Consider the following 13,955-nt stretch of genomic DNA (forward strand, 5'->3'; position numbering starts at 1 on the left):
ATGACATGACCAGCTAACCACCTCTGCAAAATGACCCTAAGGTCAGAGGTCATGGGCAATAAAAGACACAGTGCTAAAGACCCTCGTGTTTGCACGATTCTAATACTAAGACATCTCATCTTAATCCAGGAACATTTTACACAAAGTCACAGTACTTTGCTGAGTTAACCCTATAAAATGCACAGAGTGCGTTTGGACCAAAATGTACGCAATTTCTAGCCTTGCTAGTTAATTCTGAAAATGATGTTATGACCTGTGATCCCTTTTATAACTGACAAATTAATGATTATAGCCTGATGTACCTTTTAAAATATGTGTAGTGATTTGTAATCCCTTACAACTGACAAATCGATGATTATAGTCTTTATTTAAAGATAATCTTTAATCTTGTGTTATTCATGTAATTTTTACTAAGAATGTTAACCATTCAGGATAAAACATCTCATGTTTACTATCGTTGAGATTCTTCATTTCAGGAATGTTTATGTGAATTAATTTTATATATTCAGTTGTATCCAAGATATAAAATGTATGGTTAAAACGTACTATTTTGAGTGGGAATTTTTAAGAATCCTTTACACAAAGGATTGTAAATCATCTTTGAAAAGACAGACAAATTGACCATGTGACTCTGAAAAGCCGCCTCTGATTGGCTTAGAAACTCTTTGGGATGTGAACAAACCGAATGGGTTAAAATGCAAGCCCACAGCAACCCCCTGGAGTTGGAGTTATGAGTTCTTCCCTTGCTCTGTGCTCCACTTCCTCTTCAGCTCCGCGCTCTGGCCCTCGTGGCTTGTAGCCTCTTGTCCCTCATGTTCCGTGCAATGTAGAAGTCCAGGAAGGCTTGGAGCAAAGCTCCGAGGAAGCCCTTCTCTTCTCTGCGCAACAACACATGCACGTGGCGCCGCCTCATCATCCATTGACGCAACAGACAACAAACTATCCATGATTTTAACAGATGTCCAAAACATCAAGGGAACCACCCAAATTTTCTACAAAGAGCCAAACCAAGCAAAGCAAGGAAACGCAATGATACGCAAGTACGTCTCTAGACTTTTGCTGAAAGTGCTGGTATATTATTGAAATACTTTGGGTAATCCAATTGCAAATCAATTGAGACTCAAAGAATTAATAATGGTTCTTAAGGCATTGTCTACAGGCTCCATAAAGTTCCTTTTCTCTGTATAGATCATTTCCATCCAAGTCACTCTGTTCACTTTACTCACCAACCTGTTTTATGTTGTATGTGTTAGATTAGTTTTTATGTTTAGATTAGCAATAAAGTCTTGTTTGTATTAAAAGATCATTTGACTGTGGTATATTTTGATAATCTCATCACTTAATTTTTTTTAAAGATCCGGCCCTGAAGCTATACCTAAAACATATGTGATATTATTTTCAATAAGCCATGAGAATAATATTACTCCAATAATTGAATTAATCATAATTCCCTTATTAAAGCTAGTTCCTTACATTATAAAATGTGAGCGGATACAACGAGACATTGTATTACGATTTTAATTGTCATTTATCTTTCTTATAATGGTTGTGGAATGAATGCTATTCTGAGATGCGGGTCACCACTGTTTTGGCGGCACGAGAGGAACCTCCACAATATTACGCAGGTGGTTTTAATGTTGTGGCTGATTGGTGTGTGTGTGTGTGTGTGTGTGTGTATATATATTAAAGACATAATAATATATTTTCATATTATGTATATTATAATATTTCTATTACTATATTATTATTGTGTATGTTTATTATAACATGGCAGAGAAAGTACTTGTATAGATAAGATGGAACATTAGAGAGATGGAGATGAGAGATGTAACAGGTGTTTAAGTGTTTCTCTTCACCCAGCAGCTGAGTAATTCTCAGATGTTTGCGATATCTGCTCTTCTTGTCAAATGTGCTGTATAGTGACTTATCAGGGAGCACCACGAGAAGAAATGCCACAAAACTAGATCTTTGATTTGTTCATGTGTTTGAATTTATTTACCGATTGTCAGCTTAATGTTTTATTGAATAAAAGTTTTGCGGAAATTCCCCGCATTATGAACGTGGAACGTGCGGGAATTATTCAATTGGACGCTAATCTTGCAGTCCCATGCCGAATTTCAGGCCCTGTAAATTATTTTTAACAGCACAATTTGAACTTTGAAGTGACACAGGCCTTGGCTACAGTATATAACAAATATCGCTGGTTATTTTTTCGTTATTGACTTATTGTTATTGTCTTATTTGTCCAGTCGGGCAAGTAAAAGTCTCTTTCACTTGTCCCTTCAAAAATCCACTTGTGGATATGCATTAATGTCGAGCCCTGCATGGGTTATAAAAGTTGCATATTGTGTCTGTTAAGCTGGGGGGAAAAAACACATGAAAGATGACAGTTTAGTCAAATATAACAGTTTGGCTAGGGGGGGCACAGTGGTCTGGCTGGGGGGAATGGAACCCCTGAACTGCACGTACCCTCAGGAATCACTGTTTTAGTTAATATTAGCTTCATGTAAACTTAAGGTTTGGGTTGGTTTTCTCCCTAATATTTAAATATTTTACTTGATGTTTCTGAAAATCTGCAGAAGAATATGATCATAGCACAGGTTTTTCTGGTCCCTTGAAACATTACTTGTGGTCAATAGATTTAAATGATTACCTTGGGGCTGCTTATTATGTGGGATTTTTTTGTGTGTGTGTGTGTGTTTATTGACATCAAATCTTTATAAATTTCCACGCTCTCTTTGACCTTTAGAATTCAATCTGCTTGACATGCTACTGAAGATGGAGTTTGTTAAAGAAGAGTTTGTTAAAGAGGAGTTTAAAGAGGAGAATGAAGACGTCAGTATTTCAGAACCATTCAGACTGAAGAACGAAGATACTGAGGAACAAAGAGGTAGGTGCCCATTCTTGATTTTTATTTAATGACTGCTGAGGAGCATGAAAGAAATAGTTCACCCAGAAATTTATTTTACGACCATTTGTCTCACCGGTGTGACTTAAGTTTTGTTATAGGTCAGATTGGTGTGACTACATAGTTGATCAACCTGCTTTCTCTCTCTCTTTCCATTCATACACTGCCATATCCGCTACCAGGAACAAATATCAGCACGGAGCACCGCGAGTGCAGAGCAAGTGCGTTTACTCGCAAAACAGCCTTGAGTTCTCAACTAGAGCTGCAATAACTAATCAATAAGTGTCCAGAATGAAATTCATTGACAACAAATTTCATTATCGATTAGTTTGATATATGCGGCAAGCACGAAGCTGTGTCAGTGATGTCACTTTACAGCCCAGTGAAAAATGTGTTGCATGAGAGACGAGCACTTTATAAACACTTCAAAGAAGATCATAATAAGCATGCAGTTTAATGTGGACCAGTTGCTGCTTCAGGTGCGTTTACAGAGTGATTGTGCTTTTTGATGTGCTTGAGTTGTTTCTCTCCAGCGCATAACTTGTGTTTCACTGCTGTTTTACAAATTCAAAATCAGGCGTGAATTTCCATTTCGAAAATGTGGTTTGGCTTTACCACAAGCTAATCTCCGATAAAGTTCAGTGAGGAAGCGAGCGCACAAATCCACATCAATCAAACCGATCTCAATGGAGAAAAGGAACACAGTCATTTTGATTAAACTGAAAGATTAGTGATTAAACTTACTAATCTTTCAACATCATACCTCAATTTCAGTTTTAATGTAATCAGTTGTGAAACTTTCATGGATATCACACTGATGTCTCAAAGTGTGCCGGTTTTTAAAGCGTTTTAGATGGTTTCCCCTAATCATGTCACCGCATGTAATCCTAATACAATGATCAACAATGTGACTTTTCAGCGCAAGAGTAAATCTGCACTGCATTTAAAGATGATTGTAGCATATTAAACTGTTTATAATGCTGAATATAATGTATATTAATGCTAAGGGTCCTGATATTTGAGTCCTGGAAATGGCAAATTGATTTCATCAGTAAATTTATACTATGGCAGATATTATATAACTGGATAAGCATACACTACCATTACAATTTTTTTTTAAGAATTTAGTTTAGAAACATAAGTAATAAGTGACAATACTATTTTAAAACTTTATAATTTTCAATGCTTAAAATGTATGTTATCAGTGACAGTGTACAAGCATATGTACTGTATCTAACATAGTTATATATTTTACAGCTGAGCAGAATTAATAATATTTCTATTAGGGCTGAAATGTTTAGTCGACGTTATCGGCAATGTCGACAATTTACATTGTCGAATAGTTGTTTGATCTCATTTAACATAGCATGAGATCACATTAAACTTCAGTGATGGCACACAAGGGGGCCTGGGTAGCTCAGTGAGTATTGATGCTGACTACCACCCCTGGAGTCGCAAGTTCGAATCCAGGGCTTGCTGAGTGACTCCAGCCAGGTCTCCTAAGCAACCAAATTGGCCCGGTTGCTAGGGAGGGTAGAGTCACATGGGGTAACCTCCTCGTGGTCGCTATAATGTTGTTCTCACTCTCGGTGGGGCGCGTGGTGAGTTGTGCGTGGATGCCGCGGAGCATAGTGTGAAGCCTCCACACGCGCTATGTCCCCACGGTAACGCGCTCAACAAGCCACGTGATAAGATGCACGTATTGGCGGTCTCAGACGCGGAGGCAACTGAGATTTGTCCTCCGCCACCTGGATTGAGGCGAGTCACTACGCCACCACGAGGACTTGGAGTGCATTCAGAATTGAGCATACCAAATTGGGGAGAAAAAAAAAAATTATGGCACATGAAAGGAGCACCGCAGCTCACGCCTGGTTAAGGAGAGGAAGACACCGCTCACAGTCCAGACGTACTTAAAACTTTCCAAACAGCTTAAGGTGATGTAGATCGCAAAGTATAAGTAATACAGAAACACTCTCGTTGCAAAATAAATAGGAGCTGGAGCTGGCGTTCCACTAAAGCAAAATTTGAATGTCAGAGCGCCTTTAAAGGAAACACACCGGCATTATATCTTTAATGCATCCTTTTATTATTATTCAGATAATATGAGTAGCATGAAGTAACCCGATCTAAGGGGGACTGTACCCGACTGATGCACACTCTGGTGCGGGGACACACTTGCTGCAACTAGATGAAAACGTGATGGCTCGCGACATATTGATTAATAGTATGTGTCACGGTGTGTTTCTTATCTTAAAGAAATCCGAGATGTGCAGCTCTAAAGTTTTTTGTGACTTAAAGATGGATGAGTTTTGAATTTCTTGTTGTTTTGCCTTGTTTTCTCAATATTAATATCTAAAACTCCTTTAAAATAATGTACATTTACTTTAGGAGCTCTACTGCATAAGAAAAATTTGTTATCTGAGAAAGTTGAATATAATACGAAGTATTTTAAAATGCCTAAAAAGCCTTAAAACAGGACACATTTACCTGAGAAGCAACATATTTAGACTTGCTTTCAGATAACACTCTATATCTTGAATAGAAGTATACTTTGTCTTTATTGCACTGGCAGAAGTATGAACAAATGAAAAAATACACTTATATAAGGTTCAACGGGGTTAAAGGCACACCCTAAGGAAAGTTAGCTTTTTTTCTGGTCACAAAGTGTATCAAGATAGAAATACATTTATGTTTATTGAATATTGATGGAGCAACATAATTTATGTGAAAAGAAATAACAACAGAAGGTTGTTTTGAATACACTTGATAACAATAGGATTTTTTTTGCAGTGAATTCTTTTACTGAATTAAACTTAATAAAAAGTATTTTTTCCCTTTAATTCAGTGAATGTCATTTAGAGGTATTTTTAAAAGATGATTTTGTCCTCTATTGTTAGTTAGCACGTTTAATGCAACTTTTGCACAAGCTGAATAGTCGGTTAAGAGCTAATGATTAATCGTTGCAATAATCGCCTGAATAGTCGAATAATCATTCTAATAATCGTTAGATTAGTCGATTATCAAAATAATTGTTAGTTTCAGCCCTATTTCTATTCTGGTGTCACCATTTCCCTTTGCTGGGCTGATTTTTTTATCTCTATCCCAGATGTATCATTTTACTCTTTAATGAACAGTACTTTTTGCAAAGTTTTACAAGTAAAGGAACTGTTTTACCTATGTGCTGAAAGTAATAATAATACATTCAAGCTTAACTTTTCATGATTCAGGCTTTCTTCAAAGTGTTGTGAGTGTATAGAGTTGTGAATTCAGGACCATAAATCGAACCAAATCCTAACACCCTTTATCATTTCTGTTTAAAAAAAAAAAAAAAAACGATCAATCGTATTTTTTTCTTAATACGATCAATCAGTTATCAAAATAATCAGTAGTTGCACCTCTACTATTTTTGTTAAATGTGTGAAAGTGAGCTAGATTTGAGAATTGGACAGTCTTCGTGTGCCCCACACATTGAGAACCACTGTTATAATGCTTAAACGCTACAAAGCCTCTTGGTAGAGTTTTGTCGTGAACTACTCGAATGACTACTCAAAATGATTCAGTGGCTCAATTATTGCACATAAGATGCTCATACATCGCCACCTAGTGGCATCTCCAGAAATGGTCACTGATTCATTAAATGAAACTGAACACATTTTGGTGAACAGATTCAAAAGACTTGGATAGCAACATAGATCAATCAAAATCCACACTACAAACAAATACTGTTTGCGCAAGCAGGAAAAATTAAAATAAAATTTCTTTATTTTGTCATAATTGTAATTAGTTAAATGTTTCTTTATTCAAAGACCAACTTGTGCTTATTTTATTTTTTTCATGTGTCCACACCAAAATACCATTTAGTTTTACAATTAATTAGCTTGACTATCCTGTTCTACATCCTCTGTCAGCCATTCTTTGGCCTTGGTCAATGTAGTGTTAGAGGAGAATGCATGACTCTTATAGCAGGGATCAAAGAGACATGCCAGCATCACATTTTTGTTTCCCCTGATTTTGAGAAACATTTGATCAGTTCCACCTTGTTGGGATGGCCTGGATTAAGTTGTGTTCTGGCAGGCTAAGGTCCCTCTGAATGTTCCTCAAACGCTGCTTTCTCTGGTTGGATCAGGGCTTTTATTTTAACTACAACCTTGTGGTGAATAATTTTCAGCATTTCTATGCAGTAGTACTTTTCAACGAGTATCTTATAGTTCAGTTGCGGCCATGAGGCACTTAAAGCCAGCATTACACACCACTGTGAAAGGTTGGTTGTCAGTACCTATCATCTTTGTGATTCATTTGTCAAAATGTTTAGATTTTCCTCGGAATTTGGCCACATTCTTTGTCTCTAAAACATTTCCTGTAGTGGACGACTGATATATTGCAGAGGCCGATAAATCAGCTGATATTCGGACTTTTTTCATAATCGCATTGGCCAATAAATTTTCCCGTTTGTCCGACCAGTCACGGTTCGTTTTGTTGTTACGTGCCATCGTGTTACTACAGTAATAGACCGGTGTGCAACACAGTGTCATTTAAACGGTCCACATATCATAGCAGACGTGTTTGAGCTCATAATGTTAAAGTGCTTGTCTGTTTCATTCTCCCTCTCTCTCCTCAACAGTTCCCTGTAACTTTTAACTGTCTTGTCTAATGATAAAAAGGCAAATATCAATAAAAATAATATCATATACTGTCTTTAAATATGCACATATCTCTTTTAAACAGATGTAATAAACCAACCTCACACAACTTCAGCAGATCCAGCATCCTGTGGAGCGCTCATTTGTTTACCTCTAAAGCATGTATTCTAACAGTCTCTCCTCAAAAGTTCCTTGTCACCTTTAACTTTCTTTTCTAATGATAAAAGGCAAATATCAATAAAACTTCTATTATATACCATTTGCAAATATGCAGATATCTCATTTAAACAGATGTAATTCACGAACCTCATGAAAATCCAACATTTTCTTCCCGTCGAGCGCTCATCTAATATCTTCCTCTGAAGCTTCCTTCAGCCAGAATCAAAAACTTCAGGATCAGGATCAAAAGTTCCTCTCATTCACAAAACATGATGACAATTCAAGCTGGCAATCCAGGACATTTAAACTGTCAGGAGATTGTTGCTCATGCTGAATCCGCACAAGCATGTGAGTGCAACATCAAGGCTGCGTCCAAAACCAAGAAAATACTGCCTCTGGAGGCTGTATACGGAGGTAGGATGAAAATAAGGTGCATTTCAAACTGTTCAGAGAGCAGTTTCCTTAAGAGTTCCATTCATTCAAAACAGTTAAGCCATTAACTGATTAGGCAGCAAGTTATCAAGTCAGCTGCCTACATTTTTGGATGCAGCCCAAGGTAAAAGCACTTCACGTGTGCTATAAGTAAATATCTTATTCACTATGCACTGTATGTACAATTGGTTTGATTCTGTATTTTTTTGAGTAAATGCGATTTTAATGTGGACATGTCATCCATGGTTGCTGGTCTACTGTGTCTACTGTTATTTTCTTCTTCCTATTATATTAACAATATTTTTATGTGCAAATAAATGTCTAAAATTTGATGACTAAACAGTCATATATATATACAATTCTTTTAGCAATTTTATGTTTGTTATTTACTGTAATAAATTGTGTGACATATCGGCATTGTATTGGCCTATCGGCCATCCTGCTCTCTGGATATCGGCATTGGCCATTAAAAACCCCATATCGGTCGACCACTAATTTCCTGTATTTTAGGCTGAGTTGTCATTGTTTCCTGTTGAGATTCAGTTTCTTGTTTCTTCTGTGCTGTATCGTAAAATTCATGGTGATGAATCCTAAGATGGGACCAAAGGTTTGAAGTATTTTTACTTTTTGCCATTGCTCCTCCCATACTGACACTTTCTTTGCATGCATTGCAGACTGCCTTCCCTGGTGTTGGTTGAGTGTAATACTCCCATACTGCACTTTTTTTTAGGCTATTTCTGTAGTGGATCCATCTGGAATGAAATGGTGTTTAAAGAGGGGCAAAACATTGAAATATGCTTCAATTATTACAGCACCAATGTTAAATGTATGTATTAGTTTTAGTCTTTTCACAAAAATGTCCTGTATAAATTGTCAATATTTCATCATGTTTTACTGACGAAAATTACATTATTTTAGTCAACGAAATAATATCTTTTTTCTTGATGATGATGTGCAAAATGGACAAAAAAAAGTGTAAAACTGTAACAGACCAAACTTTAATCAAATATTCAAACATTTAGAAACAAATGTATAAACATTTTCTAATGTAAACATGTATCAAACATACAGAATAAAACACACTGTCCTTGTTGTGAAAAAACCTGAGCTCCTGAAATAATGTATAGACTGAAGTATTATCTACTTTTTAGAAGTTAGCCTGTATTCTGAATTCTTTATGCTTTAGAGACATATACATTTTCCGTTCAAGTTCACCTGTTCATTCACTTCACTGTGCAGATGTAAGCTGTTCCATAAATGTTGTGGATATACTGATGAATCTCATTTATAAATAGGATGCGTTTGAATATATTGCGTTTTAAAGCGGTTAATTTTGCCGGTGTTATAGCGCATTCAACTCATGCAGCTGAAGCGGAGAAATCCCCAGCATAATGTTTTAGATGAATCCATATCTAATATCTTCTTCTATATACAGTTTCTCAAGATGTTTCTTCTTCTGTTTATATCTTGCAGTATCATTTTTTTTAATCTTATTTCCATCAACAGTATGCTTTAATAACGTATTAAGCACAAAAGCCTGGGAAAGTATTTGTGTGTAAGTTGGTTTCAATTTTATGAATGTTATGTATTAACATGTATCAACAGACGAGACTCAATGTTATTGGAGTTGACACTCTCCATGTAGCATGCTGGCTACCCCGTTAAGTCACGTTTGTGATTTTATTCACAATGGAGGTGAAAGATTTAATGCTAGCAAAGTTAACATTACGTTTGCTAAACCTCCTAATGTTGGTTAACTAGCTACCACTGTTAATGCCATCATCAGCTATACATGTAAAAACACTAACTCATATGGGTGAGTACTCTGTTAAATCAGTCCTTATCTCTGCCGTCCGAGGCCCCGCATAATGCACTCTGATGCAGTAAAAGATAGCGCTAACATTCACTGAGTTTGTTAATGCTGTGATATTTTTGTGTAATTTCTGTGCTAATGCAACTAGAGATAGCTAACTTTCATAGTATGGTAACAATTAATATTTAATAACGATACTAATAACATCTGGTAAACTCACTTTTGCCCTTTATTTAACAGGGGTTACTGAAAAGTCGCTTACCGATATCTATGTTTTCCTGCTAGTTTGCTATACCCAAACATATGTTCAGGCATTTTCAGTGAAGTAATACCGTTAGCCCAAATAAAATTTAAAAGGGGGTATTTTCATCATATAAATGGATTATAATGATTGTGATGTTTATTGCAACTTCAGTATCTGCATTTTTACCTTTTGAAAAATGCTTGTCCTCTCACAGTGGTGCATCATTATCTCTCTGCATTCCTCTTTCCCACCTCTCCCCCAAGTATATGGAGTACAGTGTTGATTGGTTATATGTCACAAGAAAATGGCCAGTCCTATAATACTGTGGGTGGGACATTTAGCCAGACTACAAGTAGTAACCTTTCAGAGAGAGGCGGTGGCATCAGAGCCAACAGAGCACATTTTTATTTATTTAATCTGCAATCAGATCAGACAAAATAATGATTCCGATAATTAGAAAAATTATGAATATCGAATCCGATTATCGGCCAGACCAATAATCGGTCGGCCCCTAACTGAAATGGTTATTCTTCCCCAATGTCTCAATGGCTGTGTGAAAATGTATTTGAAGAGCACTTCCAGTCTTGCAGATGTCACAGCATTCTGCTGAACTAACTCGCTCTACTTACCAACTTTGCTGTTTATCGGGGTCTGATTGGGGCGGTAGCAGGCTAAGCAAGTGGCCCATGCCTGCTTTTCCCTGGCCATGTCCTCTAGCTCCAACTGGAGTGTGCCAAGGGGTTCCCAGGTCAGCTGAGAGATATAATCCCTCAAGCATGTTCTGGATCTGTCCCGGGTTTCCTCCCAGTTGGACATGACTAGAACACCTCCACAGAGAGATGTCCAGTAGGCATCCTGATCAGATGCCTGAACCACCTCAACTGGCTCCTTTCAATGGAAAAGAGCAGCACCTCTACTCCAAGTCCCTTCCCAATGTCTGAATTTTTCACCATATGCCTAGGGTAAGTCCAAGCCACCCTGAGATGAAAGCTAATTTCAGCCTGTTGTATGCACAACCCTATAATGTTCTTTTGGCCACCACCCAAACCTCGTAAGAATAGGTGAGGTTTGTAACATAGATTGGGCCTGTTCCAAATCATAGTGAGCTGCCTCGCTGTGTCCTGCTTACTTAGGCAGCTGTCTTCTATGGCAGTATCCTAACTGAAATGAATACTCATAAGAGACTGATTTGGAATGTTCTACAAAGGCTGGACCTCCACATGCATTCAAATAGCGCTTCTCATGCGCAGTGTACTGGAGACTTGACTTGCAACTGATGTCAATGCGGGTGACGCGAGCGGAATGACGCAATACTCTAATGAGTTTAAATATGCATAGCTCACACACATTTTGGATAAAATTGTCAGTTTTTCTATCATTTATTTTATTTTTTTATCAATACTTTTCAGTATTGAATGGAGTAAGGATATGTATATTGGAAATTTTTCTTGCTTCGTCTGCCATATTGGATTTATTTTTCCACTGAGCTCATCATTGAGCATTCTGGGATCGCCTACCCAGGGAAGGATACATATTATACTAACTCAGAATTTAGCCAAAACTAGATATCTTAGGAGGCAGCATTCTGCAGCTGCTGTACCAATTCACCTGCCGATTTCATGCCCCAACTTGCCTTCACTCGTGAACAAAATTCCAAGATATTAAACTCATCTGCTCTCTCACTACTTGGAAAGGACAATCTACTCGTTCTGCGACAGAGATCCATGGCCTCAGATTTGGAGGTGCTGACTTTCATACCAGCAGCTTCACACTTGGCCAGGGTGCAGTTGAGGTCACTGCCTTAGGATGCCAACTGAACGACATCATCTGCAAGTAGCAGCGATGCAGTCCTGAGGTGCCAAAACTGGACACACTCCAGCCCTCAGTTGTACCTTGAAATCATGTCTGTTAATATCAAAAACAGGGATATGTGATAATGGAAGAATGCGAACACCGCTCTTGCACTGGTGGGGAGCCTTCTCTAAGTCCACGAAACACATGTAGACTGGATGAGCAAACTCCCCCACCCCCTCTAGGATCCCCGCAAGGGTAAGGAGCTGGTCCACTGTTCCACGTTCTGGAATGGAATCTGCATTTCTCCTCCCCAAGCTGTGCCTGAAGTCTCTGTTCAAGCACCCTGGTATAGGCTTTCCTAAGCAGGCTGAGAAGTGTGATCCCTCAGTAATTGGAACACACCCTCCATTCCCCCTTATTTAAAAAAAATGGGATCCACCACACCCTTCTGCAAATTGCCCAGAACTCCATGGGATGCTGAAAAGGCGTGTCATACATGACTGCCCAGCAACATCCAAGGCCTTCAGTATCCCGGAGCAAATCTCATCCACCCCTGACCCCTTTCCACTCTGAGCTTATCGACTACCTCAGTGATCTCTGCCAGAGAACTGGGCAATGACTCCCCCAAGTCCTCCATCCTTAACTCCTCCACAGAGGACTTGTCAGTCAGGTTCAGAAGTGTTCCTGCCATTCCCCAACTTTATCACCAGGCAAGGTCAGATCAGCCTGGATAAAGCCCTTTCCTCTCCTGCCAAAGCTGTCTTTGCTTAAACCTACTGTATTTGAGTCCAACCAAAAGTCCTAATCCATGGCCTCCCCAAACCCCTCCCATACCTGAATTACCTGCAACTACCATGGCCACAGTCCTTCTGTCTTGCCGGTACCTATTAGCTGAAATGTAGTTCTTTGGGCTAACGAATCCCAAAAGGCCCCCCTCAGCCTGACAACTTCACTGATGGTGTCCACCAACAGGTTTTTAATTTGTCGCCATGGCAGGCACCAACAGTCTTCCAGCCACAGGTCCCAGCAGCTGCTTACATCATGAAGGATTTAAAAGAAGCCCACTTGGACTCCATTTCCTCAGCCTCCCTCATGTTGTGGATCAAGCTCATCTAGAGGTGGTAGAAGATCTTCTGGACAGAAGCCTTTGCCAAATATGTCCAGTTCACCCTCACAATCCTGTTAGGTTTGCCAGGTATACCCGGCAGCCTCCCCCACCATCTGATCCAACTCGCCACCGGGTGGTGATGGGTTCACCAATCTGCTCTTCTGTTTACCTGAGTGTCCAAAACGTATGACTAAAGGTCTGATGATATGATGGTGAAGTCGATTAGAAGGTCCCCTGCATAATTTACAGCAAAAGCTAAGAATTTTTCAAAGTGGATATTATAACTGAATGCATCAAAATTAATTTGAAGTGAATCGGGAAAGCTGTATCGAAACTCAGCCCTACTTAATTTTCCTGTTGTCATGAGGGTGGTCTGTTTAGAGTCCTTGGCACATGCATAGGTGACTGATACCAATTTTACTATAGTCTTCTATTTTTAATTTCTTTGGGGGAAAACATACTAGAAAATTGTAGAATATTTCCTACAGTGTTCATCATATCTTCTCCAAATTGTGGTCAGATAATTTTCAGACCATGCTGCCCAGAATTTTTCAAAAGCGTTTTGGTGGACCAAACAGTTCACACATAGCGATTTAAAAGATTTGATGGCAAGTACATACAAGGCTGAATTTTTAAAATGCTTTGTTGTAGTATCACAAACGTTTTATGTCATTGGCACAAAGCCAATGCTAATGCAGCAGCGAATGGTGTTGACCAACAAAGGTTTACCAAAGTATTTCCTATCCCATGTCATGATATCAATCACAGACGCATGATGGTTTTTTAGACTGTGACGTCTAAAGGATTGAAGAATGCATGCATTCAGAAGTAGTCTTTGTCCCTGCACTTTCGTCACC

General features: G+C 38.5%; 2 protein-coding genes across 9 annotated transcripts in view; both read left to right on the forward strand.

Annotated features, from left to right (window-relative positions):
- The window catches only part of LOC127440776 (gastrula zinc finger protein XlCGF57.1-like), a 134,603-nt gene that overhangs the window by 56,215 nt on the left and 64,433 nt on the right, over window positions 1-13,955 (forward strand). For 3 of the 7 annotated variants that reach the window (XM_051697664.1, XM_051697663.1, XM_051697662.1), the window contains one exon: window positions 2,750-2,890. The exons of 3 other annotated variants lie outside the window; for them this stretch is intronic. In XM_051697664.1, coding sequence (XP_051553624.1) covers window positions 2,767-2,890 — 124 coding nt within the window. In that variant the 5' untranslated portion in view covers window positions 2,750-2,766. Of the gene's footprint in view, window positions 1-1,551; window positions 1,626-2,749; window positions 2,891-13,955 lie in introns of those variants that run through there. One more of the 7 variants, XM_051697661.1, reaches the window with a different exon arrangement.
- LOC127440769 (gastrula zinc finger protein XlCGF57.1-like) overlaps window positions 1-13,955 on the forward strand; it is a 216,730-nt gene that overhangs the window by 18,327 nt on the left and 184,448 nt on the right. The window lies entirely within an intron of this gene.

The sequence above is a fragment of the Myxocyprinus asiaticus genome, chromosome 5 (genome assembly GCF_019703515.2).
Source record: "Myxocyprinus asiaticus isolate MX2 ecotype Aquarium Trade chromosome 5, UBuf_Myxa_2, whole genome shotgun sequence".
Classification (NCBI taxonomy): Eukaryota; Metazoa; Chordata; class Actinopteri; order Cypriniformes; family Catostomidae; genus Myxocyprinus; species Myxocyprinus asiaticus.